General features: G+C 61.0%; 2 protein-coding genes across 8 annotated transcripts; both read right to left on the bottom strand.

Annotated features, from left to right (window-relative positions):
* Nucleotides 1-176: 176 nt before the first annotated feature.
* On the bottom strand, nt 177-17,841 carry EIF4G1 (eukaryotic translation initiation factor 4 gamma 1). 7 transcript variants are annotated; one of them, XM_084212717.1, is made up of 34 exons: nt 17,740-17,841; nt 16,586-16,646; nt 15,212-15,320; nt 15,028-15,114; nt 14,060-14,080; nt 13,341-13,514; nt 12,891-12,990; nt 11,035-11,147; nt 9,880-9,972; nt 9,733-9,799; nt 8,480-9,361; nt 7,488-7,576; nt 7,102-7,288; nt 6,603-6,736; nt 6,212-6,349; nt 5,847-6,020; nt 5,570-5,767; nt 5,164-5,310; nt 4,834-5,070; nt 4,649-4,753; nt 4,085-4,238; nt 3,889-3,986; nt 3,687-3,789; nt 3,465-3,567; nt 2,640-2,896; nt 2,432-2,547; nt 2,105-2,277; nt 1,846-1,971; nt 1,681-1,762; nt 1,364-1,462; nt 1,117-1,251; nt 947-1,028; nt 722-862; nt 177-607 (listed from the first exon to the last, which is right to left on the bottom strand). In XM_084212717.1, exons 3-34 carry the CDS (start codon nt 15,284-15,286, stop codon nt 426-428), a joined length of 4,872 nt encoding a protein of 1,623 aa, XP_084068843.1. In that variant the 5' UTR covers nt 15,287-15,320; nt 16,586-16,646; nt 17,740-17,841; the 3' UTR covers nt 177-425. The 7 variants fall into 7 exon arrangements, with proteins under 7 accessions (XP_084068843.1, XP_084068846.1, XP_084068847.1 ...); XM_084212720.1 differs by having other exon boundaries at nt 3,465-3,555; XM_084212721.1 differs by having other exon boundaries at nt 6,212-6,331.
* A 1,223-nt stretch (nt 17,842-19,064) lies between these two features.
* PSMD2 (proteasome 26S subunit ubiquitin receptor, non-ATPase 2) lies at nt 19,065-26,288 on the bottom strand. The gene is made up of 21 exons (XM_084212153.1): nt 26,115-26,288; nt 25,320-25,376; nt 24,784-24,948; nt 24,415-24,536; nt 23,819-24,043; nt 23,557-23,715; nt 23,141-23,285; nt 22,908-22,968; nt 22,500-22,646; nt 22,223-22,329; nt 21,707-21,834; nt 21,540-21,627; nt 21,045-21,207; nt 20,861-20,962; nt 20,628-20,773; nt 20,324-20,407; nt 20,040-20,208; nt 19,848-19,942; nt 19,556-19,682; nt 19,345-19,463; nt 19,065-19,264 (listed from the first exon to the last, which is right to left on the bottom strand). Exons 1-21 carry the CDS (start codon nt 26,247-26,249, stop codon nt 19,082-19,084), a joined length of 2,727 nt encoding a protein of 908 aa, XP_084068279.1. The 5' UTR covers nt 26,250-26,288; the 3' UTR covers nt 19,065-19,081.
* Nucleotides 26,289-27,924: the final 1,636 nt, after the last annotated feature.

The raw sequence follows: 27,924 nt of genomic DNA, 5'->3' as shown, positions 1-27,924 counted from the left end.
GAAGCGGGAAGGAGAAAGAGGAGGAGGGAGAGGAGGGGAGAGATATGTCCCCATCCCATCCCCCCCTCTCCATGACATGAATCCAGGGGTGCTCTGCCCCACTCCCAGAGACCTGGTGTGCCTGCACTGGGAGGGGGGCAAGGAGGGTCCCCAAGGGGACCCATGGCAGCCACCGCCTCAGTCAGCATCTGTTTATTATCATCATGACAAACTCGTACAGGCCTTACAAACAGAACCAGGACAGAGGAAGAAGAGAGAGGAGAACTGAAAAAAAGAGAGAGGGGCTGCAAGGGGCACGACAGGTCCCTCAGCCCTGGCATCAGCAAGTCCATGGGGGCCAGGGGTGGGAAGGGATGGAGTCACTCCCCAGGGTGCCCCGCTCTCTCTCCCCCCTTCCTCCTCCTCCTCCTCCTCCTCACAGCTGCTCAGTTGTTGTCCGACTCATCCTCAGCTTCCCGGAGCCAGGTGAAAAAGGCTGTCACCGATTTGAGAGCCACCCCTTTGCCCTGCTGCTCGGCTGGGTCCTTGCTGGACTCCCACTTGTAGAAAGCCTCCTCCTTGATGACGTCCTCATCGTAGAGGGCATCAAAGAACATCCGCAGCAGGTCTGGGGTGGGGCACAAAGGGGAACCTCTGCTATTCTCCAGCCACCGGCCACCCTGCTGGGGTGGGGACACATTTGCCACCCTCTCCTTGACCCACCCGCACCCACGATACTCACTGGGAGGCTGGTCCAACTTCACCACCAAGGCTTGCAGGGCATAGAGTGCCTGGAGCTCCTTCTGCTCATCCCGCAGGTACTTCTGGAGCAGCTTGGCTTGGTTGCGGATGACCATGGCGTCCACGCGGTACGGGTTCTCAACTGCAGGGGACAGGCATGAGAGGGGCAGCGTAGGCAGGGGCACCCCCACTGCTCTCACTGCTCCCACCTCACCCTGATACTCACAGACAATGGCCGAGTGGCACACAGACGTCATCAGGGCCCTGATAAACGCGTTGGACGAGACCTGCTGCTCACTCAGGTTGGCCTAGAGGGGGGAGGGTTAAGGACTGTGAGCTGGAGAGGGAGCCAAGAGGGAGCCTCCAGACACTCAGGCATTGTGCCCCCACCCTCACCTCAATCCAGTCGTATATTCTTTGGTTGTTCGGGTTCTCCTTCAGCAGTTTGTCCATTTGCTTGCACAGCTCCTCTGAGGTCAGCTCCTTGCGGCTTGGCATGTCTGAGCTGTCCCCCATAGTGTACTCCAATTTCTGGGGAAGCAGGCAGACAGAGCTGTTGAAGGCAGCACAGGGGAGTGCCACTCACACTGCCCAAGGTTTGCCCACGGCCCACCTCTGTCCCTTGCTGCCACCAAGCCCCCACCTGCTCTGTGACAAATTTGTTGACATCCTGGTCCTCAGGCAGGAATTCCTTCCAGCTCAGGCCCCCATCCCGCCACAGCTTTCCTGCGGTCTTCTGGCCCTGTGGGACAGACAGTTGACATCAGCACAGCATGCCCTCCATCTCCAGGGAGGAAGATACCGCGGTTTTGCCACGCCAGCCCCATCACCCAGACACTGAGAGGGATGCCCCTCACCATCCTCTCTTGTGGCAGGGGGCTTCAATCCCCACCTGGCCCCCCAAGCAGGATGCCAAGTCCTTAAGACTGCAGCCAGCAGCCACAAGCCCCATGCACTTACCATGCCCTTGCACAACAAGCCCAGCACCTCGACCAGCAGCGTGGTGGCCTTCCCAATGGGCACCAGGGGCTTTGTGATCTCCCTGTGGAGCACAAGAGACATGAGTGAGCTACCTGCCCCAACGAGGACTCCTGTGCCAGCCCTGCTGAGGAACACAGCCCTCACCTGAACAGCTCCTCCATGGGGATGCCTTCCTCTTGCAGGATGGGTGTGATGAGCTCAGCCAGGTACAGCCAGATGTGTGGGATGTCAATCTCCATGTCCTCTGCGATCTCCAAGATCTCCCGCAGCCTGAAGAGCAGAGGGAGCTGTTGGCATCCAGCAGTTCCCATACCCTTGGCTAGGAGGAACCTCAGGATGTCTCAGTGTTGAGTCCTACTCAAGGCAGGGCCAAACTCAAAGCCAGGCTGCCTCAGCCCCTTACCCTTTGTAGTACTGCTCCTTGGAGAGCGTGCCTGCCTTCACCAGCTGGCAGAGCAGGACTCCCATGTGCTCACGGGAGATGGTGCTCCTCTCCAGCGTGGACTCGATGCCATTTTGCACAAAGATGTAGAGCGAGGAGGGGCTGCCCAGCTCCTGCACACACTGCAGGGCCTCCTGCAGGGAAAAGGTGGGTCAGTACTGTCCTACAGCCAACTCTGGCTCCCCCCTTCCACATCCAGGCACCACCGGAACCCCGCCCAACAGTGCTACCACACAGGGAGGGAAGCATATGGCATGTCAGAGGAACATGGCCACCCCCTTCTCTCACCTTCATGTCATTGATGTGCAGGTATTCCTCTATGATTGCCTTGGATTTCTTCTCCAGTTCCTCTTCTGACAGGGCGGGCTTGGTGGATGTTGCAGGAGGTGCTGGCTCTTGTTTAACTGCAAGAGAAGAGCAAGGATCAGGCATCACCTGGGACAAGCAGAGCTGCAGGTGCAGCCAGACCCTGGGGTATCGCCCCTCCCCAGCTCACCAGTCTCTCGGCTCCGGTCCCGTTCCTCCGTCATGCTCGCAGCCTTGCGCACAGCCTCGGGGCCACCCTGCTTCTCCCGTTCTCGGCTCCGGTCCTCTGTCTCTTTGCTGAAGCTCCTCTTGGTGAGGGCAGACCTGTTCCTGTCTACTCTCTCCCCCCGGTCAAGGCGCTCTAGACGGTCACTGCCCTTCTCTGAACGTGACTCCCGGTCCCCTCTGTCCCCAGCCTTCTCTGACCGGTCACGGCTAGAGCTGCTCCTGGAAGAGAGAAAGACACACAGCGTGAAAAACCCATCACCACCCTCCCTGACCCCAGACTGTAGAGCTCTGTAAAGTGTGCCGCTCCAATCCCCACCTCTTTTAGCACTTGACCATTCTTGAGGGGAAAACTTTTTCCCTATTTCTCCCCTGTTCCAAATCATACCCTTTTCCTTTTACTTTGCTCCTTGGCATGGCTGAGCACTGCCTGCCTTTGTCCTACCCACACCTTCCTTCTCATGCAGACTGTGGCAAAGACTCCCTTTGTTTTCCTCTTCTCCCAAACAAATCCAAACTCCAGCTCTCTTTGGGGACCTCACACTCCCACCCATTAATGTCTATCCAAGGACGCCCAGGCCAGACCGAGCACCCAGGGGTGGTCACCCAAGTGCGGAACAGTAGGGAGGACACCCAGGGTGAGGTCCACAAGGATTCACCACTGACTCCGAGCTTGCCACAGGGGCCTTGATACTGTAACTTGCCTACACACAGATCAACCACAAGACTGAATCAGGGGCTCTCCCTCAACCCCCCACACCCATCCACCAAGGCAGGGCTGGCCCCTCACCTCTGCACCACACGGCGGGACTCTGGGCTCTCGGCAGGCATTGACTGCTGGAGCGCTGAGAAGCGGTTCAAGGTGCTCGTGGCTGGTCGCCCTGTATCAGATGCTGGGCGTGAAAAGAGGGAAGTCTCAGAGTTCGGCAACTCCCTGGTAGAGGAACTGCCAGGGGAAGGATCACCCCTCCCACTCTGACCCACAGCACCCAGCCAGTCCCACACTGCCTACCTGAATCTGCAGGCTTCGCGCCAGACCCTCCGCTGCTGCCTTTGCCCCAGCTCAGCCGTCCACCTGGTGCAAAGAGCTGGTTATTGGAGTCAATGGATCCAGGCTGCAGGTGGAGAGAGAGATAGTCAGGCCTGATCCCCCATCAAGGCACGACCCAGGCCAGGCAGCCAGCTCGGCTGCCACACTGCACCCCCAGCCTCACCTTGGTGATCTTTGTTAACCGGCTGGTGTCAATGGGCCGGTTGCCCTTGCTGATGGGCACCGTATTCCAGCCATCATCTGCAACCAGGCTACTGCGTCCTGAGCACAAGAGGGACAGTCATAAGGTGCACAACAGCCTTGAGCAGAGTCCAGCAGGAGCAACCCACTCCTAGCAAACTCAAGCACCAGACACTCACCACCAGAGGATGGCCCAGGGGGTCCTCTCCTCTTGTCCTTTGACATGAGCTGCTGCACTTTGATGTGTTCTCGATGCTCCTCCATCTCTGCTTCCTTGTGGATCTGATCGATGGTTTTGGGGCCCTGGTCTCCTCGCCGCGGCACCCAGCTATTCTGCAGAGGGCAGGGAAGGAGGGAAGAGGGAACTGAGATGGCTGAAAGATGGAGGGAAAGGGATTCCCCCTTCCCAGCCACCCCACTTTCACAGTCTCGGGTTGGTCTCCTGCCTGGGCCATCACCACTCTCCATGTGTTGTGGCAGCTTTTGGCACAAAAAGGCTCAGGTTCCAGAGCCCCCCTGCATTAAACAGCCGCCAATTACTGTGTGCCCACTACCACTACCATGATAACCAAGAGCAGGGGCTAGCATGGTGTCTCTGGGGCTGGCCACAGCTCACATACCCACCTCTCTCCTAGAGGGGACACATGGGTTGCTGGCACTCTGAGGACATGGGCCAGCAGCTCCAAGGGACCAAGCAGCAGATGGAGGAGAGTGCACAGGCAGTTGCATTCCATCAACCTTACCCGTCTTAGGTCAATCACATCCTGCAGCATGAAACGGATTCGGGATGATGTCTTTTTCTCTTTGATGATCTTCTCCATCTGATTGAAGTACTGGTCCATCCTGGGCTATAGAGGGAAAGAGCCATGGTCACATTCCTCCTAAAGGTAAGAGAAGAGCAAACAAGGTAGGGCAGGGCGAGGAGTACCTTGGCTTTCTCGAAGTCCAAGTCCTTGCCAATAGTCGTAAGCAGGCGGCAAAGGCACTCAAGAGACTCTTCATCGTGGTTTTTGAGCAGCTTCACCACGCAGTCATGCATAATGGCCTCCGTCAACATCTTCAGTTTGAAGAGCTCTCCAATGAACTTGATGTTGCCCAGGGATCGTCGTCGGGCCTTGTCCCGTGCCTCCTCCAGCTCATCCTTCATACGCGCCTTCTCCTCGGGCTGCACAAAAAGCACAGCAGGCCAGTTCAGTGTCTAGAGCCAACCCAAGGACACCCACGCCAGCCCTCAGAGCAGACCCCCACCACAACTCACAGCACTGGCATCATCCATCTCCTTCTGCCGCTTCTCAAAGATCTCATCATCATCCTTGTCCTTCTCAAACTCCTTCTGGCAGCGGTTGAGCAGCAGCTTGCGGAAGTTCACAGTCACTGTGGGCTTGTCTGTTGTGGGCACTTTAAGCTGCAGGGAGAGGTACACCCCAGAGAAAGAGCATGAGTTTTGTCTCCCCCAAAAGCTGGGCAACTAAGGTGGCACTACTCAAATCAGGGAAAAGCCACCCTACAACACTGTAATGCCCTGCTGAGACTCTGAACATGGTCCTCCATCCACACACCCGTTTCCCCACTCCACATGGAAGGACCTGCACACTACTAAGCTCAGCTGAGATGGCCAAAAAAACCTTGCCCGCTCAACAGGAGACCACCCAGCTTCTGCTCACCCCCATAAGGCAACGGCACATGTTAGCATAGGCAACAGAGAAGTTTGGCTCCGAGATGGCCTTCTCAAAGACGAGGTCGATGACACCCTTGAGCCGCTCCTCCGTGTCGATGGACAACTCCATCACCTGCTTCATCAGTTGCTGGAACATCTGGGGTGTCAGCTTGTTGAGGATGCTGCGGACACGGCGGAGCAGTTCCTGCAAGGATAGCGGGGTCAGCGAGAGCTGGGCACCCTTCCCTCAGGCCCTCCGACTGCCTGCCCACCCCAGCTCCCACCTGTGTCTTGATATTCTCAGGATCCTCCTCCTCGGAAGCACGTTTGCTGCTGGGTTTCCAGGCCTTCTCGGCCTTGTTCAGCTTGACATCCTCATTGAGGGACACAGTAGCAATGATTTTGCGGGGCTCCTTCCTCTGACTTGGCTGGGAGCGGCGGGGACCCAACCCTGAGGGCTGACACGTGGAGAAGAAACTCAGCTCTCTGCTCTGGGACCACATGAGCTGGCTCCCAGAAGTCCCCAGTCCACCTACTCAGATCCTCAACTCCATCATGGACATCAGTGGCCCAGACACAGCGGCTCGAAAGCTTGATCATCACAGAGAGGCAGAGCAGGATGGCAGGAATGAAGTGAGGAGATACTCACCAGGCCCCGGTTGCCCATGACAGGCCGGCCAAGGTTGGCGAAGGAGGGGGTGAAGTCAGGGCTGCAGTTCATGCCACTGATTCGGATGGGGTCAATTGCCCGCAGTGGGGTCTTGTTGGCCTGCGAAGGTACACACGGCTGAGGATGCCCGGGGGCAGAGGAGCGGGACGGATCCATCCCCCAGCCTCAGCGCCGGGACAAGGAACTGGAAAAAAGGCCCCAGAAGTGCCCCCACACCCACCAAACTCAGGCTCAAGGGTCACTGCAGATGCAGCAACAGAACCCTGAGCACAAAAGTAAGTCCCTGCCCCACCTTCACATGGCACAAAGAGGAACCAGATCCCCACCTAACCACCACCCACAATTCCCCAATTTCCAGGGCCGCACCGACCTTATCCAGCACCACATCTGTGATCTGGGGCAGCCCCTCAGGTTTCTGCATGCTGGCAAAGATGAACTGGAAGCCCAGCAGGAACTCCCGGTCATATCGCTTCTTCTCCTCAGGGTTCAATGGCTTCCATTGCTCTGCAGTAGGGGGCAAGAGGGACACTCTGATGTGGCCTGTCCCATATTCTCCACCCTGAGCTGTGGTGGGTCTGGGTCCACACAGAGACAAGCAAGGTGAGATATAGACAACCACAGAACTGCCCCAGGCTGGTACACCATGAGCATAACCGTGCACGCTTAGAAAGCCTGATTCCACCAGGTCCCTGCCTTGTACCAAGACCCTTGTGCTGGAACTCTGTTCCCCATCCCATGCCAAGCTTGGGGACAAGATGGGAGGAGAATGTTCAATTTAGGACACAGGGACCATGCCACCCACACCTTCCCCACTGCTGGGTCCAGAGGTGGTGGCTGCCAGCAGAGGACTGTGCCCAGGCACAACTCACCTTCCTTGTAGCCATACTTCTGGCCAGCAGCCTTGCCCTTCTCCGGGGCCAACTTGTCTTCCTTCTCCTCCCACGTCTCTTCTGACTCCTCCTGTGGACGGGCAGGAGCCACGTCCTCTGCTTCACTGGCAGGGGCAGACACGGGGGGCTTGTTCTCTGCCTCCGAGGCACTATCACCAGTCTGAGACTGCAGCAGAGGAGACAGGGACAGCAGTCACCCACATGAGCCTGTTCCTGTCCCCTTCACCCCACTCCTCGGCGTCCACCCCACCTCAGATCCTCATTACCATCACAGAGCATCAGTGGCCCAGACACGATGGCACAAAGCAGAGTTCATCACAGGAGATGGGACAGAGGGTGATCCCCAAACACCCTGAGACACTCACCTCTTTAAAGGCATCCAGCAAATCACCTACTGCCTCCTTCTTGTTCAGGTCCTTCATCCTTCGTTTCTTCTTTGGCACCGACATGGCGACTGGGAGGAGAGGCAGGAAGGTGAAAGACAGGAACCCTCCTAGTCCCCAGCACCCTGACACTAGCTATGGAGTTCACCAGCAAGGCCTCAGTAACAGCAGGTGAGCTTCAAGATGGAGCCACAGAGATGTGGTCCTTCCACCCCATAACAGCCCGCTTCCCCAAACACACCCCTATTTACCTCATGCCTCATCAAAGCCTCCCATCCACACCACTGTCCTAGTGTGTGCTCCCCATCCTGTCAAAGTATCCCTACAGACACTGCTCTACAGGCAGCCCTTACAGGGACACTCCCATACAAATCTCTGCTCCCATCGACACTCCCCTCCCTGGCACCCCTATACACCACCCCATACATGTGCTCCCCAGAAATTTGTCTGCCCTGAGGTTGCCCTCCTAGAGCACCCCTGTATCCCTGCCCAAGGCACTCTATATAAACATATCCTGTGAACCCATCTTCGCCATCACACCCACGTAACCCCAACACTCCTGTGCAGGATGCTTAAAGAAAAAAAGAGAAACCCCAACGCATGCCCTACATCTTCCCTGCCAATCCGCCACCTCCCAGTGTCCTCAATGACTGGGGACAACCCTCAGATACAACCCTGATACATCACCCTACACCCCTGATAAAAAATCATATAAAACACTCCCATTCCCCGTGACATACCCCACACACAGCCCTCTATACCCACCCCATACATCACCACATGGATGTACTCCCCAGACATCTCCATGATGCCACCATCCACAGACACCTTATCCCTCTCAGCATCCCATACCTACACATGTGTTTCCCTAACCACATCTCCTTCTCCAACATCCTCCCTGTACCTCATGCCATGTGATGCCCCCCACCACCCAACGCCCACCCTGGAGCATCCTGCAGCCCAGCATTCCCAACCTTGTGCGGTCGCCTCCGAGATCTGTGAAGGGGCAGGGGCTGGGCTCAAGCTTCGCTCCTGGGTCTCACCAGGGCCTTCACTCTCTTCCTCCTCCTCCTCTGCAGGTGGGGAGGCAGGGGTGCCAGGCTGGGCTGGCTCCTCAGGCTCTGAGATGGGACTGACATCTGACTCGGGCTGCTCCTCACTCAGCTCCACTTTGCTGGTGCCCTCCACACCATTGGGTAGGGGCAGCTCTTCAGGCTGGGCAATGGGGGAGTCCAGGGTGGGCACAGGCACCGGCTCAGAGACCGGCACTGGCTGGCACACGGGCGCCTCAGGGACTGTCTCAGGCGTCTCCTCCAAAACCCCATTGGCCTCAGTGGTGGGCTCAGGGCACGGCTCTTCCCGGGGCGGTGGGGGGCTAGGGGAGGCGGGTTTGGCAGGCGCTTCAGGGGCCTGTGGTACAACGGGTGGTGGCGACGGCGCAGCCGGCACCAGGGGCACGGCTGGCATCGAGGGAACAACGGGCACCGGCGGCACCTCAGGGGGCACAGGCTCCTGCAGGGTAGGCTCTGGGAGGGAAACAGCAACCTCCTCCTCTTCCTCCTCCTCCTCCTCTGCAGCCACCGTGTCCATGTTGGGCGCTGGCACAAGGGGCAGCTCTGCAGCCCCTGGCACTGTAGTGATGGCGCTTAACGTCTTTTGCGGGTCAGGTGGCGCCTCGCCCTGCTCCGCTTTCGTGTCCGTGTCCACAGGAGGCTCCATTGGCACCAGCGTCACGGGCGAGAGCACCACGGGCTCCACCTCGGGGATCAGGGGAGGGGGAGGAGACGGGGACGCCGACTTGCTGGGCTCCAGGGAGACGGGCTTGCTCACCACCAGCGCAGGCTTCGGGCGGTCATCTGCAAGGTGGATGGCATTAAGTGATGACTCTCTGATTCCCTGCTCCTCCCACATTCCTCCCCCCATCCCTCTATCTTCAGGAGGCACATGGACAGACATGCCAAGCCACATCACAAATGGGGGATGGGGACAACAGGGGTCCTCCAGTGCCCAGAGGACAGCTGAGATGAGTATACAGCCCCCGTAAACTCTCCTGGATCCAACAAGGGGACAGAGGTCCCCAGGTATGCAGGGATGGCCTCTGACCCCACAAGCGTCAAGAGAACCAAGGAACAGTGGGGCTGGCATTTCATATCCTGCAGTGCCAACACGACAGAACCTTGCTGCAACCATGCCAGCAGGCACACCCAGCACTGGCACAGGCACTTACCGGGCCGGACAATAACTGCTACATGGGGGGTCTCTCCATTGGCCTGGGGCTCCAAACCACTTCCAGCCTGAGGGGGCAAAGATGGAGTTGAACAGAGCCACGTGCACTTCCCTCTGCTGCAGCTGCGAAGTCAGAGGGTCCACTTACCTGTGGAGGGGTGGGGGTGGATGAGGTCCTTGCTCCAGACATAATTTCTTCTGTAATGTCTTTGCCGCCTTGGTTGGGGTCTCGTATTCGGATCTGTCCAAGAATCAGAGCAGAGTGGGGAAGCTGTTGGTAGAGTGCAGGACACAACACACAGGCCAGGCCACCCCCTTTCCACGAGCCCAACACAGGACACCCTTCTCCAAAGGGAAAAGGAAGGTTCATTCACTGTCCTGGCCACACAGTTTGGGGAACAGTGGGTGCCACATCCCCTCACCAGAGGGCACAGTGTCCCACAGACATTGGCCTGTTCCAGTGCCTTGCAAGTCACCGCAACAAGCATCTGGAGCCAGTAGGTCCCAGGACAGTGTCCATGTCCAGAAGGGAAGGGACCTCAATACATCACTGTGCTGGCACAAGGGCTGCAAGACCCGCCCCCCCCCCCCCCCCCCTTTTGGGGACAATATAGAGGACTAGCCTCAGCACACAGAAACCACAGTGAGCTCTGTGTCACCCCAGGCACACCCTATATGCCCACAGCCTTGCGTGCCCCATGTCTGCAGTACGAGCTACAGGGCACCCTGCTGCGGGGTGACTGGAGGGGTACATGTGGGTCTGGCTGGGACTACAGTTCAGGGCAAAGTGCAGCCAGGAATCTTGTTCTCTCTGCCTTCTGAACATGACCTGCTCCCAGAACACCAAGTGCAAGTGCAGAGCTCAACCCATCTCTGATTAGAAAATGCCAGCATCCCACCTCCCAGTAGCAACCCCTGCCTCCCAGCACAGGGCCATGCCGGCAGCCACCCGGCTCCCCGCTATAAATAGGCCCCATGCGAGGCCTCTGAGCACCGGCATCTCCGGGAGCAGACAGCAGTTGGCAGCCGCGGCACCCCCGCCCTCCCGGGAGCTGTGACTCAGCACAACGCTGTCCGCCGGGACGACCAAGGTCGCCAGCACCCACCGCGCACCCCAGTTCCCTTGCTAAACCCTCCAGCCTATGGGGAAACAGCCCTGTGCCAACCCTTTTCCCTGGCATGCTGCACCACATCCCATCCCACACACCACCAGCACCTGGGGCTGACACCACCCCCCTCCTGCACATGAGCACACCCTCTCACCCATGAGTACCCCCATGCCTGGAGGCAGATGGCTCCTTACCGTCTTGCGTTCTCGTTTTGGGGGGATCGGTGGTTGCTGGCTCACAATGACCTGGGCAGTGGGGACCCCCGCTGAGAACTGCTGCACCCCCTGCGCCGGGTAATACGCACCCGCTGAAGGAGAGGAGACAGCGTCAGAGCAGCCAAGCCAGATCCTCCAAGCCTGTCCTGAAGACTCCCTGATCTCCCAAACACAGGGGTCTGTCAGGAGCCCAGAGAGCCCTTGCTGCTCTGCAGCGAACCCCCATCGCATCCGGCCTGGATTGTCCCAACCCGCCTGACAGGCCTGACCGAATTCCTTCCCTGTGAAGCAGAGAGCGTCCCCGCGCCACCCCCACGCCCAGCCAGGCCCCGCAGGCATCCACCATGCCCACCAGCTCCACGCCACCAAGAGCTCTGCCTGGACACTCGGCCATGTCAGGTACAGGCGTCCTGGCTCTGCAGGCGGCTGCCTTCCTGCCTGCGGCCTTATCTCCCCAGGGCCAGCACCAGCCCGAGGGCGGCACCAGGCAGCCTCCATTCACACCCAGGCTGAGGGGCTCAGGCTCCCCGTGCAGCCCGAGTCCCTGGAGAGCCCAGCCCAGAGGAAGGAGCTGTGCTGAGGGACAGAGGCAGAGCTGGACCCCATCCAGGGCTGGCACAACCCTCAAGAGGTGCTCCACTCCTCCCAGGGCATCCATGAGCATCACCCCGGAGCAGTGCCACAGGGATACAGGTGTGTTGGGACAGGCACAACTGGGTCCTGGCCCCCTCTGGCTCCAGCACCTTTCCTGCTGCACTGACCCTGAAAGTCAACCAAGGTGCTCTGGTGACTGCCTCATCCCTGAGTCAGGGACCCTCCCTTTGCTTGGGGGACTCACAGGGACGCTGAATAGGCCTCACACGTCAGGATGGGCTGGGCACGGGGGGAAGGAAGGAGACCCTGAGCTGCCTAGCCCTGAGGACCAGACAGGAGACCCAGTCTGATTAATTTGTCAAGGGTCACACCATGTCAGGTCACCCTACCAGTCCTGTGGGCAAGGGGCAAGAGCTGCCAGCTTCCCCAGGAAGAGCCACAGCAGCCCCAAAGCAGAGGCTAGGGATACACCCATCCTGGAACCTCAAAGAGATACCCAGAGCATGTCCCAGGGCTGTGCTCAGTGGACAAAGGTGCAGCAGTGTCCTGGCCCAAGCACAGGAGACAGCCACAGCCAGGGGCCACCTCCCTCCTCTGAGGGGCTGGCTGGGCCCTGAGACAAGAGCGAGGGAGGCCGGGCACGTACCTGGCTCAGGAGAAGCCCATCTCTGCCCCGGTTATGCTTTGCTGCTGTGCTGGGGCCAGGCCGGAGGCCTCGGCTCACATTTCTGTGTCTGCTGGGCCTCCTGGGGCCAACCAAGCCTAAATATAGTCACAGCCCGGGTGGCCATATGCAGCAGGGGGAAGGAGGAGGGGCTGCTCACATCACACTCCCCAAGCACCAGGAGGGGGCAGGCACAGAGCACCCCAGCTCAGCTCCTGGGGAGCAGAAGCTGAGGGGGGTCAGCAAGCACTGAACTGCTCACCACCTTGACAGCAAGTGAGGGGGAGCAGGGGATAAAGTCTGTCCCAGCCCTCCGCCAGCAGAGTTAAATATTAAACAGCCCCAATTTGGAAAAGAACAGGGGTGACTGGACTGGTACAAATGGACCAGTGGGACATGATGTGCTGCTGGGCAACAAGCAACTGTCCCCCAAAACAGCCTGCAATGGAGTAACAGAGTCAGCCCCAGTGAGTTGTGTTCAGCTCAGAGGGACACACAGAGGCCAGGGGAGTAAAAAAACAGGGAAGTGCTGGGACTGAAAGAGCACCGGGGAGCAGAGCAACCCCTCTGTCTGTACCGTAAGTCCCGAACTCTGTGGGGCTGGCTCCAGGGTAAAAACTAGGGGCGCCAGGTTGGACCGGGTACTGTTGGGTCGGGACAACATACGTGGAGCGACCCTGCAATAGGAGAGAAGAAAATAAGTCAGTTATGTCCCCTGCAGAGCAGACATACCTCCAAAACACTGATGTAATCCCAAACCTGACTGTGAACTAGTTGTACACGAGGGCAGTGAGGAGGACACAGACAGACTAGACACCAAGTGCCTCAGAGAACTGTTGGGGAGGGGACCAGTACTGCCTGCCGCCTCTCTACAGAGCCAGCAGCACCCTGCTCAAACCAGTGGGTGCTCAGAGTCTCACAACCTCTTCCACCCTGCCAAAACAGACCCGGGCTCCAAGCCCAGGCAACACCTCCTGCCAGTGCCCATCCCAACCCCCTCCCGCAGAGCCCAAAGCATAGCCCTCACCTGTCCGGGAATGTAATAGGCTCCTTGGGAAGGTGTGTAGGATATCTGGGAGGGTATCATCATCACCTGGGAAGCAGCTGGATATACATGGGCAGGAGGGCCGGGCCGAGCCGTCGTGTTACTCTGCACGCGGGATGCACTGGCAGGAGGCTGTGCCCTGTTCTGGTAGAAATGCTTGGGGAGAGATGGGGCACAGCGTCAGCAGGAGCTCCAGCATCTTCATCTGCCACCACCGCACACAGGGGGAGACACCAGCCCCCCCCCCCCACTGCCGGGATGCAGCACCGTCTCGGCAGCCCAGAAGGCCACCCACAAGGCCACCCCCAACCCCGGCACCATCCTGTCCCCACGCACCTGCGGGGCCGCCTGGGTCCACCCGACCCAGCTCATGCCCGGCGCGGCCCCGGCCCAGCCCTCCCGGGGCCGGCAGCTCCAGCGCCCGGGGCCGGCCACGGCCGCACGCAGCTCGGCGGCGGCGGGTCCCAGCGTGCTCTGCACCGGCTCCCGGCGCCCGCGGTGGATGCTGGGACCTGTAGTCCCGCCATGCCGGAGCCGGACAACATGTGGAGCTCCGTATTCCCACCCCGGCCAATGCCACTCATCCCGACCCAGCTTGTCTGCCGGGCAAGAGCATCCCCGGGAGCAGAAGCTCCAGCCCAGCGACGAGTGGGCAAGGAAGGGTCCGCGCACGCACCCCCGGGGCAAGGAGAAAGCGTTACCTGAAGAGACCTGAATCCTCCCTGTTAGCAAGCGCACGCATACAGAGGGAAAGGGGGAAAGAGAGAGACAGGAGTTACTGGCACTGGGACAGGGATAGCAGAGGAAAGGACAAGAAGTCAGGGAGCCCGTTGCTCTGTGCCCACATCCCAAATATACTGAGATCCCCAAATATACTGAGGTCCCCTGTAGGGACCTCCCAAGGGGCAGGGATGGGTCTGATGAGCTCCCAGACAGCACAGCCAAGGATGTCACCAGATCTGTCCCCAGCAGCTCCTCCACACAAGAGGGCTGATGGAGGTCCAGAGGCTTGCACGCCACTGCAGGGCCTTGGGAGACCAAGCAAAGCAGGGAAGAAGAGGAAGATGAGGAAGGGCACAGGCAGAAGCAACAGCCTGGGCTGGAGTTAGCACAGGCACAGCCACATGCTGCAGGCTTCATGCAAGGAGGGAACTGGGGAGACACTGCAGAGAAACCTACCCAAAGTCAAGCAGGCATCCCACACTTTCCCCAGACCAGCCAGTCCCCAGAGTCCAGGGTCCCCAAATGCTCCCCAGCCCCTTCATGCCCAAGGTGGGTGTTTCTGTGCAGTGTCGGGGAAGGGTGTTCAGCATGCAGGGCAGGGGAAGCGGGTTAGTACCTGCTGGTGAATAGCCCGAGGCCCTGCTGGAAACTGAGAGGAGGAAAGGGAGGTTTGGGGCAGGGGAGGAAGGAGAGAAGAGCAGTCACTCTGTGGGCATCCTCATTGGAGGCGCCTGCCCTCCCACCCCAGGGCCAAGAGGTCCTCAGGTGGCAGTCATGGTCCAGATCATGGGATCATTCCCCCTAAACAGGCACACATCAGGCCTGAGGGGCACCACATTGCTCCTAACACCCTTGGGTTCTATGGCAGTGTGGGCTACTCGGCCAGGAAGCAGAAGGCTGCTGGATACCCCTTACCACCCTCTGCAGCTCTGGACAAAATCCTTACCTGGCGCGGCTGAGAAGGCGTATTCATTTGTGAGGTCGGTGCCGGGTTAAAAACCACAGGTGCCGTCTGACCAGGTGGGAATGTCGGCTGGAAGAAGGCAAGGAGGGAAAGAGATGGCACCACTGCCCTTGGCACCAACTGGGGAGGCAAAGCTGGGTCCCCCGGCCCTGCAGGGGACAGTTACCTGCGGCAGTCCGGGAGAAGGGGCAGGGTGCGGGGCAGTCGGGGCTCCTCCTGTGGGCTGTGGAGCTTTGTTCATTTCATGGGGTTGTGCATAAGGATCCCCTCGCTATCTGCAGGAACAGGGACAGTGGGCATAAGCTGGAGATGGCAACATCCCAGGCATCTGTCCACGTCAGCCCTAAAATCTGCAAGTCTCCAGCCCCACAGCCTACCAGTGTAAAGCCAGGCATCAGCCATGCCCCACAGACAGTATCCCACCAAGGCATGGACCCCCAGCCACCTCCTCCTGCCCCACTGGGCCACGAAGAAGATGGGGTAAGTACTGCCAAGTCACCCAGCCTGGTCTGCTCCTCAGAGCAGACCCCTCATCATGCCCCAAACCCAGCCATGCCCACCAGCAGGACTGACCCACCCAAGGTGACCCCACAAAGCCTGTCTGGGCCCTACACAAAAGTAGGCACCGGCGCCCATGATTTGCCACCAGCACCTAGGCCACCGCTAACTCCGGGGGGCTGGGTGGGCCGGCGGCACCCCGGCGTCAGCCGTGCCCAGCTCCACCCCGGCTGACCTACTAAGCGCTTCCCCCGGCCGGCCAAACCTGTTCCTGCCGGTGGCGCCGGGTCCCCAGCGTACACCACAAACGCCTACCAGGGGAGGCAGGGAGCAGCTCCCTCATCCCCCCACACTACCGACACTACTGCCCACTGCTCTGCCCAGGGGAGTCTGCAGTCCCCCACCACCGCCAGCACCCAGGCAGCTCGGACACCCTCCGGGCTGTCCCAGGAAGGACTTGGCAGCCAGTGCCGCTCTCCCCGCCCCAGTGCAAAGGCCACCAGGGCAGGAAGGAGAGGCAGTACCCCGCACACTGCCGGGGGTCCCCTGCACCCCACAGCACCCAGCGAGCCCACTGCCGGCCAGACACCCAAGGGAGCAGCCCTGGTGCCTCCTGTAATCTGACGCCTGGACGCGTCAGCACTGCCGGCCCCCAGCCCCGCTGTGGGCACTGCCAGACACGTCCCACCAACACTGGGAAATAGGGCACCCCAATCCCCCCAACGCTGTGCCTTGGTATGGGAGTGCCACCCCATCCCAGGGATCCCCTGAGCCACAACCCCAGTGGAGATGGGCCCTGCCAGGGTTTCAGGAGGCGGCAGGGGCTGGGTTGCACCCCCCAGTGCTCCCCTCGGGCCCCTTCTCACCGGGGACCCAAGCACCCAGCACGGACAGCCCGTACCTGAGCCAGCTTAGCTAGGCCTTGAGAACAATCACCCCTAAACAGAGGGGGAGGATTGTCTCTCAGGGGACAGGGACACCCGGGGACAGCCACACCTGGTCTCTTCCACCAGACAAAACTGGGAGCGAGCAGGATACTCACCCCCCCGCGGGAAAAACCTGGGCCGGCTGAGCGGGCCTGCAGAGACCGTTCATCCGACTGACTGGGAGGGGGTGAGAGAGAAAGAGAGAGAGAGAGAGAAAAAGAGAGATCAGGCCGGGCCCCGCGGGGGGAGCCCGGCCTGGCCGCGGCTTCGCACTGGCCCGGGTAGCCCAGCAGGGCCGGCGAATGCGGGTTCCGTCCCGGGGGGACAACGGGGCACAGCGCGGCTGTTTGTAATCGGAGTCGCCGCCGCCTCTCCTGCGCCGGGAGCGGCCGGGCCGCGGCCTGTGCTGGGCCCGCCGACGGGGCGGGGGGTCCCTGCCGGGGGGGTCTGGGAAGGCCCAGTTCGGTCCGAGTGAGGGGCCGGGGGGACGGGAGCAGCAGTTCGGGGAGGCGAGAACGCACGGGGGAGTGAAGGACAGGACAAGAATCACCGACGGCCGAGCTGGGACAGGCCTCGGCGGTGGCCCGAGAGCGGCCGGCCCCGCCAGGCCCAAGCGCGGCCTCGCCCCCAGGCCGAGGCGGTGGCCAAACCGGCGGCTGCGGCCGGCTCCGTCCCGGGGCGGCGGCACCACCATCACGGCGGCGGGAGGGTGCGGTGCGGTGCCCGGTGCGGCATCCGGCGGCCCCGCTCCCCCCCGCGGCGGCGGCGGCCTCTGCCAAGGACACGTGTCACTGCCGGCCGCAACCGCGGCCCCGCGGGCACCGGCGGCGGCACGAGAGGACGGTCGCGGCGGGGCGGGGGCGGCAGTACTCGCAACACATGCGGCGGCGGCGCCGGGCCTAGGCGGGCGCGGCGCCGGGAGCACGTGTACGGCGGTGGCGGCGGCGGCGGGGCGCACCGGCCGGCACGTGGGCGCGGACCGACGCGGCCGCCGCGGGATCACCGGGACGTGGGGACCATCGGGACGAGCGGGGGGCCCGGCGCAGCAGCGAAGCGAAGCACGGGACAGGGCGTGGGAAGGGGGTGGCGGCGGCGGGGCGGCACCCACGTGGTGGCGGCGGCGGCGGCGGCGGCGGCGGCGCGACAAGGCCCGGCGAAGCGAAGCCCGGGGAAGGGGGAGGAATAGGGCGGCACGCGCGGCCCCGGTACCGGCGCCCCCCCACCCCCCCCCCCCCGCGGGGCGCGCGCCCGCCCCGCCCCCGCCCGTTACCTTCAGTCTCCTTCAGCGCGCGCGGCCCGACGCAGCCGCAGCGCAGCGCAGCACGACCATTTCCGGAGCCGCGCCGCGCGCAGGGGGCGGGCCGCGGGGCCGCGCGCCCGCCGCGGGGGAGGGGCGCACGGGGGCGGGGCCGCCACGCCCGGAGCCGCGCCGGCCCCGCCCCCGCTCCGCACGTTGCGCCGCCGCCGCGCCCGCCCCGCCGCTGCGGTCACGTGGCGGGGCGGGGCGAGGCCCGGGCGTCTCAGAGGAGGCCGGGGTCCGCGTGGCTACGCCCCATGCCGGCGACCACGCCCGCCGTCCCGTCCCGCCGCCGCGCACCCCGTGCAGGGTCACGAGGTGAGTGGGCGCCCCTGGCACCGGCACCGTTCGGGACGCGCACTCACCCGGGGCCTGACACCAGCCAGGTCCCACAGCCACCCAGGGACCGGCACCAGCGACACTCGCACGCATTTGCTGCTTGGCACCACCGGGACCCGGCAGGCACCCACCCGTGCTCCATCCAACTTTGGCCACATCCGTGGCCGCACCCTCGTGCACCGGCACCTTCCCGGGACATGCATCCACCCAGGGTCTGCTCTGACCCTGGACCCATCCAGCACCCACCCCTCTCCCAGCCACGAACTGCACCCCCCCAGAGCCTACCCAGCACCTCACACCCACAGGGGACATGGTCCTCACCCTGTACCCCGCAGGATGCAGCACCTTACCCCGACCCTGCATCCACCCCACTCCCACCCAGACACAGCCTGCCGTGTTCACCAGCTGCGGCGCAGCAGGATCCAGACAATGTCAGTTTAGGAAACAGGGCAGGGCTTTTCTCTTCACTAAAAGTACTTCCCATGTTGCTTCTATCCCCACCTCCCTGACTGCTTTTAACCCCAATGTCAGCTCTGGAGCAGCACCAAATGATGGCAGAGCCCAGCACATCTGGCAGGGTAGCTCAAAGTTGGGAGTTGCCAGCCAAGACCCACCAGGAGGGCAGTCCCAGCTAGGGACAGGCCATGCTGGGCTAAAGGGGAGTTGCACACTTTGAGCACATGTGGCTGTGCCAGGCACACACACACAGCACAGCTGGATGCTGAAGTTTAGGAGCACCCATGGCACCCCACAACTGTTCATGCCCTCTATGTTGGGATCTGCACTGTGCACAGCTTCCATGGGCCACAGGCCCACCCTAAAGGATGAGAGCCCAGCCCACACTCCTAGCGCAAGGAGAAGAGGGCAGCACTAGTCTCCACATAGTTTATTTCCTTGACTCTCAGTAACAAAAAACAAACTAGGTTTTTTCCCTCCCCTCCCAAACCACCTACCCACCCCCCAGCTTCCCCTTGGCTCAAACGTCGTAGTTGGGGTTCTTGCGTAGGATAACAAATCCCTCCAGGATGGGTGTCACAGGCACGTGCTCCTCTGTGGCCAGCTCTGCCCGCTCTCCGTGTGCCAGCAACACTGGTGTTGTGTGAGTCTGGAAGCCAGTGATGGTTTTGGGCTTGCCTGCCTGGCCCACCACATCCACAGCCTGAGAGAGAGAGTGAGATCAATGCCAGGGACACAGAGGGACATCAGCACAGCCGCTCCCCAGCCCTGGCTGCTCCTTACCTGTCCTACCCGAACCGACACCGGCAGAGGCCGCAGCTCCTCATCAAAGGTGACCAGCATGCGGGGCTGCATGGCAGCAACAAGGCCATAGAGAATGTAGTGGGACTTGCCCAGGATAACTGGAGGGAATACAGAAGTAAAGGGGCTGAGCAATGCAATGCCCACGCTGCAGGGCAGAGAGAACTGGGGGGACAGAGCCAGCACCACTCACTGTTGCGCACATCCAGGAAGGACACGAGGACAGTCAGCAGCCCAGCCACAGCCACCTGGCTCATGAGCTGGCGATCACTGTGGTATGGGCATAGGGTAAGTGTCCCCTTGCCCAGATGAGTCAGGCCCTGGTGTGGCAGAGAAAATACATAAAAGAGCGATGGAGTAACCTGGGACTCCCAGCCCTGCCCTCAGGAGGGTGACACCCCCAGGACACCACTCTCCTTCCACACCCAGGGCAGAGACCCCAAACTTCCCCTTCCACAGACAAGCAGTGAGCACAGTGTCATCACCTGGGCCAACCGCACCATGAAGAGATTGTTGGGGTCTTTGGCATGGTACTGGGCCAGCTGCCGCAGCATTGCTGCCAGCCGGGCGTTGTTGGTACCTGGGGACAAGGAGGCACAGGCAGAGTAGTGTACAATGCACGGGTCTCTCACCTTTCCCCCTAAACAAACCCCAAACCAGGCTGTCCCCAGGCTTACCACTGCCCACCATGCCCATGGCAAAGATAGAGTTGTAGGAGACCTCAGGGTCAGCGTCATGGGAGAACTTGCTGAGGGTATCGAGGATGTTGAGCCGGGGATTGGAGACTGAGATAAGAGCCAAGGCCAGGGGCACGGCACGGCGGAGGGTGGGCTCCCCGTACCGCAGCTGCACAGAGGGGAGGTGGGTGTTAGATCACCAAGCGCAGCAAGGTCTACCGAGATGTGAGGCAATACCCAGTTTCTACTCCGAGGTCCCCTCCTGGCTCTGTGCTGTCACTCACCAGGTGGCCGAATGTGCGCAGGCCCATCTCCGCACCGATCTCCTCGCCCATGGCAATGAGCGCGATCCCCAACACTGCCACGCCCTGCGGGGACACAGGCCCTGAGCGCCAGGCAGGGAGCACCCAGCCCAACACCCAAGTTCTTAAGCCTCTGTGCCCACCCCAAGCCTAGGGGGATAGGGTGAGCAGAGGGGATCCTGTTGGGAGCTGTTTTCCCTCTGCTCTGACACCACAAGGGCCTTAGGAACCCTTCCAAAGCCAGTTCCTTCTCCAGGAACACAGACCCCAGCCCACATTTCCCCACCTGGTGAGCACCCATGTCAGCTGAGCTCTCTTTCTTCTCCTTCTCTTTCTTGTCCTTTTTGTCCTTGTCCTCCTCTTTCTCCTTGGAGTCAAAATGCTCACTGCAGATGTGCAGGAGCTGTTGCACCTTCAAGACATTCCCTGAGCCTGGGCAGAAAGTGGAGGGCCAGGATCAGCAGGCAGAGGACCCTGGACCTGCTCCTGCCTCCCCCCACCTCGACCCGCCTGACTCACCCGCATAAGCACAGATATCCACCAGTGTGTTGGCAAAGCTGCGGAACGGCTCCGATACCACCTCCAGCGCTGCCAAGATGGCCTCAATTGCCTCTCCCTTCCCTGTCAAGGAAAGTATAGTGGTTAAAGGACAGGATGGAGGGATGCTCTCACCCCATGAGCCACTGGCACTGCCCAGCCTTACCCAAGTGGTTCAAGCCCAGGCCAAGTGGCAGCCACCGGGCGTAGGTGTCCTTCAGTTCTGTCTCTGATTTCTCCATGATGGTCTGGAGGATAGTTGAGGTGACATCCCCATTGCAGGAGCCCACTGATATCATCCCACAGGCCAGGGCAGTCACACCAGCCACCTAGTGATGGGGGAAGGAGCCATGTCATACACAGGGACAGCTCAGAGTAAGCTGGCCTATAGCACTAGGTACCCTTGGTCTCCACTTCCTATGAAAATCTGGGCTACTGGGAGACCTGATGGTTTCCTACCCTCCTAAATCTGCTACAATCCCATTGTGGCAACAGCTCAGGTAAGGAAAATAGGGCCATGCTCTTCTGGCACAGCACAGTGCTGAGCAGGGACACGTTCTTGGAGCTCAAACTGGCTGCAGGACAGCACCTGTATTCCCAGGAGCTCCGGGGCACTGGATGGGAAGCAGGAATCACAGGCAAACCCTGCCTCACACCCTACCTCCATGCTGGACTTGGAGTCTCCCATCACAGGCAGCAGCAAAGTCAGGACATCCTCGCGGTTGGAGCCCGCATATGCCAGTCCCAGCCTGCAGAGAGTCCAGAGGGGTGTGAGGGAGGAACTGCACCACACTGTGCAGCACAGGGAGGCTGGGGCCAGGCCCTTACCCAAAAATGGCTCCAATCCTCATGGTGTTGCTGTTGTGGAGGACATAGTCAGACAGGAGGGCCAGGGCAGGGTCACACTCATTTTTCACCCCTGAGTTAACGATGCCACAGGCCAGGAGGGCTCCAGACTGCAAGGCAGAAGTACCATCAGACACTAGCCACCAACACACAAAGCTCCCTGCCAGCCAGTGACTGATGTCACCTCACACATCACACCCATTCCGCAGGATGGGCAAGCAGGTACAAAGTGGGCAACACAGCTCTGGATCAAGCTGAGAAATCCAAAGCTCACAGCTTTGTGAGAAAGGGAACCCCCAGGGTGCTTCAGTCAGTCCCCAAGAGACCACCACCTCACTGTGAGCTGCTCAAAAGCCTGGGACACAGGGCATCCAACCCTTCTCTGCTCAGGAGCTGAGCTGCACAGGGGCCCAAAGCAAGGACCATTCCCCAGCCAGCTGCACACTCAGCTCACGGCAGGAACCGCCCCACACAGACACAGAGCCATCTGTCACTGACCTTGATGTAATCCTCTGAGGAGTACAGGTACTTGTCGATCTGTGTGAGCCCCCCATCCACGTCCCACAGCAGGATTGTGCCCAGCGAAGCTGCAGCACTCAGCATCCCTGTGGTTCCAGGGAAGAAAGGCCCTCATCAGGCCAGAACTGATGTGCCCTGTCTGGGGCTTGTGGTAGCCAGGGACCTAGGCCAGCTCAGCCACCCTTACCCCAAAAGGGACAGGGTGGTAACCCCAAGCTTAGAGGCACCTCCAGCCCTCCCCAGCCAGCTAACTCACCATGGTCCTTGTTCTTGTACAACCATTTATTGCCATCATCTGTCAGCAGCTTGTCCTGTCCAAAGGCAGCATTCACAAAGCCGTTCACAAAGGAGGAGGCCAAATTCATCCGGGCTGAGTCCACTTGGGAACCACTTCCCCCAAATCCTGTGGAACAATGACACAGTGAGGAAAGCAGCAACAGAAGCCCTGCCAGCCCTCAACATGCATCCATCCCACACCGTAGGGGAATGAGGAACTGTCCCATCACCAGCAGGAAGGAGAAGCCCAAATCCACAGGCCAGAGACCATGGGCAGGCCAGCCGCCCACCTCAGATACACATCTGACCACACAGGCTCAGAGGTGCTGGGCAGCCTCAAGAACTCCACAGAGGCAGGGACCAAAGAAGCCACAACACAAGCCCTTACGGTTATTCTCCAGGTGGGTTTTGTAAATATCATCTGGCACTTTAGGCTCCATGATGTCCAGCTGCAAAGACAAGGGAGAAGGAGGTTACCACCTGGCCAGCACATCCTACAGTGGCAACCTCTCCAGGAGGTGTCTGGCCCAGATCATATGGGTGATGGATTTCTTCTCAAATCTTGCCCAGGGCAAATTTGCCAGGGTAGCCCAGGGTACTTTTTGCAGCTGGGACGCTCACCTCTCTGGCTAAGGCCAGGAAATTGCTGTTGAGCTGGACATTGGACATGATCTCTGTTAAGTCCTCGTACTCCTCCACATCCTCGTTCAGCTCCAGGAAGACCCCATGGCGGCCCAGCATAAAGGCCATCTGCTTCTGGACAACTCTGTGCGGAGGGGAGGGGTTTCCTGAGTGCCCAGAACCCAGCAAGCCCCAGCACAAACGCGGGTTCACCAAGCAGTGAGCCAACCCTGCCCTGCCCAGGGCATACAGACATAACTCACTCCTGCCCATTCTCATTTCAGGGACAAGAGTCTCAATCTAAACCCCCAGACACCTCTAACAGTGACAGATCCAACCTATCTCTGCCCAGATGGGGAGCCTTGCCCCACCAGGATGAGCAAAGGCTGCAGAGGGCAGGGAACATCTCTGCTTACACATCTTTGCAGGAAGTGAAGATGTCCTCCACCAGCTCCACATCATTGAGCATCAGAGCCAGGCGCAGGGCTTCAGGGTAGCGATTGAACTTGCGGAAGATGCCCAGGGCACAGCGCAAGAGAGCCGAGTTCTCGGGCTCCGGGACATAGCTTACACAGCTTTAAGGAGGAGACAGACATGAGGGTGACAACAAGATCAGGCAACTTTGGCCCCACAGGGATCAGGCCCCATCCAGCACCTCAGCCTGCCAAGCCCCCTCACCTGGTCAGGTAGAGGCACACTTTGGAGTAGGCATTGTCATCAATGTACTTCTCCAGCATATCCATCTGTTCTATCTCCATGAGCAGGTCACAGGCCTCATGCTCTGCGTTGTGGGCCATGTTGTAGGGGACAATCTCCTTGACCAGGGTGAGGAGTGTGTCCCTCTGAGCCTTGTCAGCTTCATCAATCTCTTGCCACTCCTTGGCCACTTCTCCTGCCAAGTGCCTGCAGAAACAAAGGGACATCACCACTACAAAAACCAGTTTCACTGAGCCACAAGAACAGGGAGCAGCTGCTCCCAGTTAGCCAGGGCTGTGTACTATTTATGGGGGCTCTGCATTCTGCAGACCTTATGGGGGACAAGGCCAGAAGAGAAACAGAGTTAAGACCAGAGTTTTCAGAGGACATAGCAGCAAGACCTCTGCAGTTAGAAAACATCGTGAATAGGGCATGAAGTGATACATGTGCAGGTGTGATAGCAGCAGCTGAACACATGACCAGCTAGTCAAGACACTTCCCAGCCAGGCCAGAGCTAAAGCACTCCAGGAAATTCCCCTGAGCCCTTATCCTTCCCCTCTGGTTCCCCTCACGCTTACCTGACATATTCATGCCCCCAAGATGCCAGCTCCTCTTGGGAGCCCACCAGCCGGTACTTCAGACACTCACGCTCCCCACTCATGGTCATGGCCAGGACAGAAATGATGTCTGCTGCAAAGCGCTGCAGAAAGAGTGCAGAGCTCCGGATACAGGCCAGGCACAGGGAACCAGGGGCAGCCAGGGACACAACACCTTCCCTGTGCCTGCAAACTACCACAGGTGGCAAAGGTACCGTCCTGACAAGTTATAATCCTCTGGAGCAAGTCACAGAGACTGCTGTTAGATCCCAGGGTCCAGAGGGCTCTGTGACTGCCTGCCCCAGCACTGTCCCCTGAGTCACATGGGACGGTGGGGCCAAAAATTTCTACCTTGTTCTCTCCTGGAGCCATGTTCTCATAGATCTCCTTCAGCTTGCCATAATGGGGCCGTAGGAACTTGAGGGGTTTGGGAACGGAGGTCATGGAGGTGGTGGAAGAGCGGATCTGCCTCCGCAGCTCCTCCAGGGCTGGGCGGTAAAGTGACGTGTCTTTCTCCTGCAGAGGGAAGCTGCCTGTCAGGGAGCAAGGGGCTGGCTCCTGAGCCACTACCTCACCAGCCCTCCCCAAACACAGCCATGGCTCTTAGCAGAACAGCCCCCCACCCGGGGCTGCCTCCTTCAGCCCAAGAGCTGGAGAAGGAGGGCACTGCAGGGCAGAAAGCCTCTCTCACATGAGAGACACAGAGGTCCCTTGGGCACACGTCAGACAGGCAACAAGGCTGGGGGACAGATCACAGCAGACAAGCAGGGGCCCACCCCACTCTAGGTAAAATCCGCCCATCTCCACTGCACAGGAACAGCCATAAGCAAGAGACAGAGTCAAATCCTGGCCAGGACTCCTTGCTAAGGGACACAGCACAGACTCACCCCCAGGCGCTCCACCAGCATCTCCAGCTCATCCTGCAGCTGCTTGTCCTCCTCAGACTGCCAAAATGCACAGGAGAAAGCAGAGTTAAGGGTGCAGAGCACAGGAAGTCTCAGTGTGACAGAGGCAGGGATGTCACCCCAAGCCGCAGGGGTACCAGGACAAAGTGATGCACTCATTGCTCAGGGCACCACCCTACCCCAGTGCTGCCAGGGTGGAGCAATGTTCACATTACTGGGGAAACCCTCCCAAAGAAACCACCCATTCCCGGGCTGTGAGATGCACCTCCCCTATTACTCTGTGCCGTATGAAAACAACCCCACAGAGAGCGGCACGTCAGGTCACAGCCCAGCGGTGGCACCCCACTGACAGCAGCCCCTTCACCCCACAGACTGTGCCCCCCAGCCCACGGGGACCCCCAGAGCCAAGGTCACCCCCGTGCTGGGCAAAGCGGGGATCCCTCCATAGTGCCCACACACAACCCTGGTTACACCCTCACCAACACTCCTCTGAGACCCCCGAGCCCCCCGCCCAGAAATGGGAACCCTCAATTGCGTCACGCGGGCCCCCCATGACGTCCCGGGGCCTCGCCGGAGGGAACCCCCCGCTGCCGTCAGGCGACCGCGCTGGAGGGAGTCCCCGGAGGGATGCTGGCTGCCCCCGTGACGCGGGATGACGTCCCGTTCCCGGAGGGATGTCGGCCAACCCCGTGACGCGGGATGACGTCCTGCCCCGCCGGTGACGCGGGCCCGAATGGGCCGTGACTCAGCTGCGGCCCGCGGCGCGGCGGCACTCACCAGCTCCTGCTCCTTTTCAGGCCCGGAAGGCGGGTCCCGGCGGTCCCGGCCCCAAGGCGGCGTGGGTTTCTCGTCGCCGCCCGCCCCGGGGCCGCCCTGCACCCGGCTCTGTCCGCCGCCACCGCCCGCGTCCATGTTCGCCCGGCCGTGCTTCCGCCGCACCGCGCCTGCGCAACGCCGTGACGGCACGGCCGCGCGCCGGGGGCGGGGCCAAGGGCGGGGCGGCCCCACGTGCGGGGACACCGGCACCGACACCGACACTGAAACCGTTACCGGCACTGAAACCGGTACCGACACTGACACTGAAACCGGCAGCTGCACTGAAACCCGTACCAGCACCGACACTGAAACCGGCACTGGCACCGACACTGAAACCGGTACCAGCACCGACAATGACACCGACACTGACACTGAAACCAGTACCGACATTGACAATGACACCGGCACCGATACTGACAGGGACACTGACACAGGCATCGACACTGACGCCGACGCAGACGTCGGCACTGGCGCTGGCACCAGCACTGACCCTGACACCAGAACCGACACTGACACACCAGTATTGACACCGACACTGGCACCAACAGTGGCACCGGCACTGATGCTGACATTGGCAGCGGCACTGGCAGCTGGAGACCCGGGGTTCCACCACCCTGGCACGGGCAACGCTGCCACCCGAGCTGGGCAAGTGAAGTAGCACTGCTGGCAGGCTTGCGGTGGCCCCCACATGTCACAGACACCCGTGGGCAGCCTGGTGCCGCAGCACCTGTGTTCACATACATCCCTCCATGCTGTGTCCCTGCCTCCGCAGTTGGGGCAGGTGGCGCCGCCTTCACCCTGTCCCGCCTCGCACCCCGGGGAGCGCTTCGCACCCCCTGAACAGCAGCACCCCGGGCACCGAGCAGGTGACCTGCAGGGACACCCTGTCCCGGACAGGCGGTTACACAGGGCTGGGAAGTATCGAGGCAGGATGTGAAGTTGTGCACAAACCTCGGCCTCCTCTTTGCTCACTGCCAAAGCTCTGACCACGGCTGTGCACCGCTGGGTGCGTGCGCTCTGGCATGGGCCTAAGGGTGACATCGGGGTGCCGACCATTAGGTACCGGGGACGGGGTGTCGGTGTCAGTGTGTGCATCCATCTGTGCGGGTGCTGCGGGGGGTGTGCCCGCGTGCCGAAGCACGGCGTGCTGCTGCCGCTGTGCACCATTACCGGCCGCGGCCGGCGCCGGTGACCGGTACCGTGCGGCGCTGTGTACCCCCCTGGGTACTGAAGACAGGAGCCGGTCCTTGTGTCCCTGTGTGCGTGTGCCGGTGCGTGTGCCGGGCAGCCGCATGTAAGCCCGAGTTCTGCCGCCCGTGCCGGTGAGGGCGCCGGTCCGAGTGCCGGTGTCGGTGAGGGAGGCTGCGGGTGCCTTTGCGGCTCACCGTCTCGGCGCCTTTGCGGTCTCCGGGGGTGCAAGCGGAGGTGCCGGCGCACATACCGGTGCGGAGCTCCTCCCGTGTGCACGGCTGTCACCCTGCTGGGGCGGCCAGGCCGAGTGGAGCTGAGCGGTGCGACTGGGCTGGGAACCGGGGTTCCCGCTCCAGCCCCTCCCGGGCCGCCGGCCCCCGTCGCCCCCGCCCGGTGCCTGCGGTCCGCGCGCCGCCGGTCTCAGCCCCTGCGGCTCCATCCCTCCGGCGCGGCCCCATCTCCACCCGGCCCCATCCCTGCCCAGCCCCGGTGCCGGTCTTGGCGGCAGCGCGGCGCCCGGTGCGGGCCATGGCGGCGGCGGAGGCAGGCGGCGCTGCGGCGGCGGCGGGGGCCCGGCGCG

The sequence above is a fragment of the Fringilla coelebs genome, assembly GCF_963513975.1.
Source record: "Fringilla coelebs genome assembly, chromosome: 10".
NCBI classification, from domain to species: Eukaryota; Metazoa; Chordata; class Aves; order Passeriformes; family Fringillidae; genus Fringilla; species Fringilla coelebs.
Note: the sequence above shows the minus strand (reverse complement) of the source record. Positions and strands in the feature narration are given on the sequence as shown.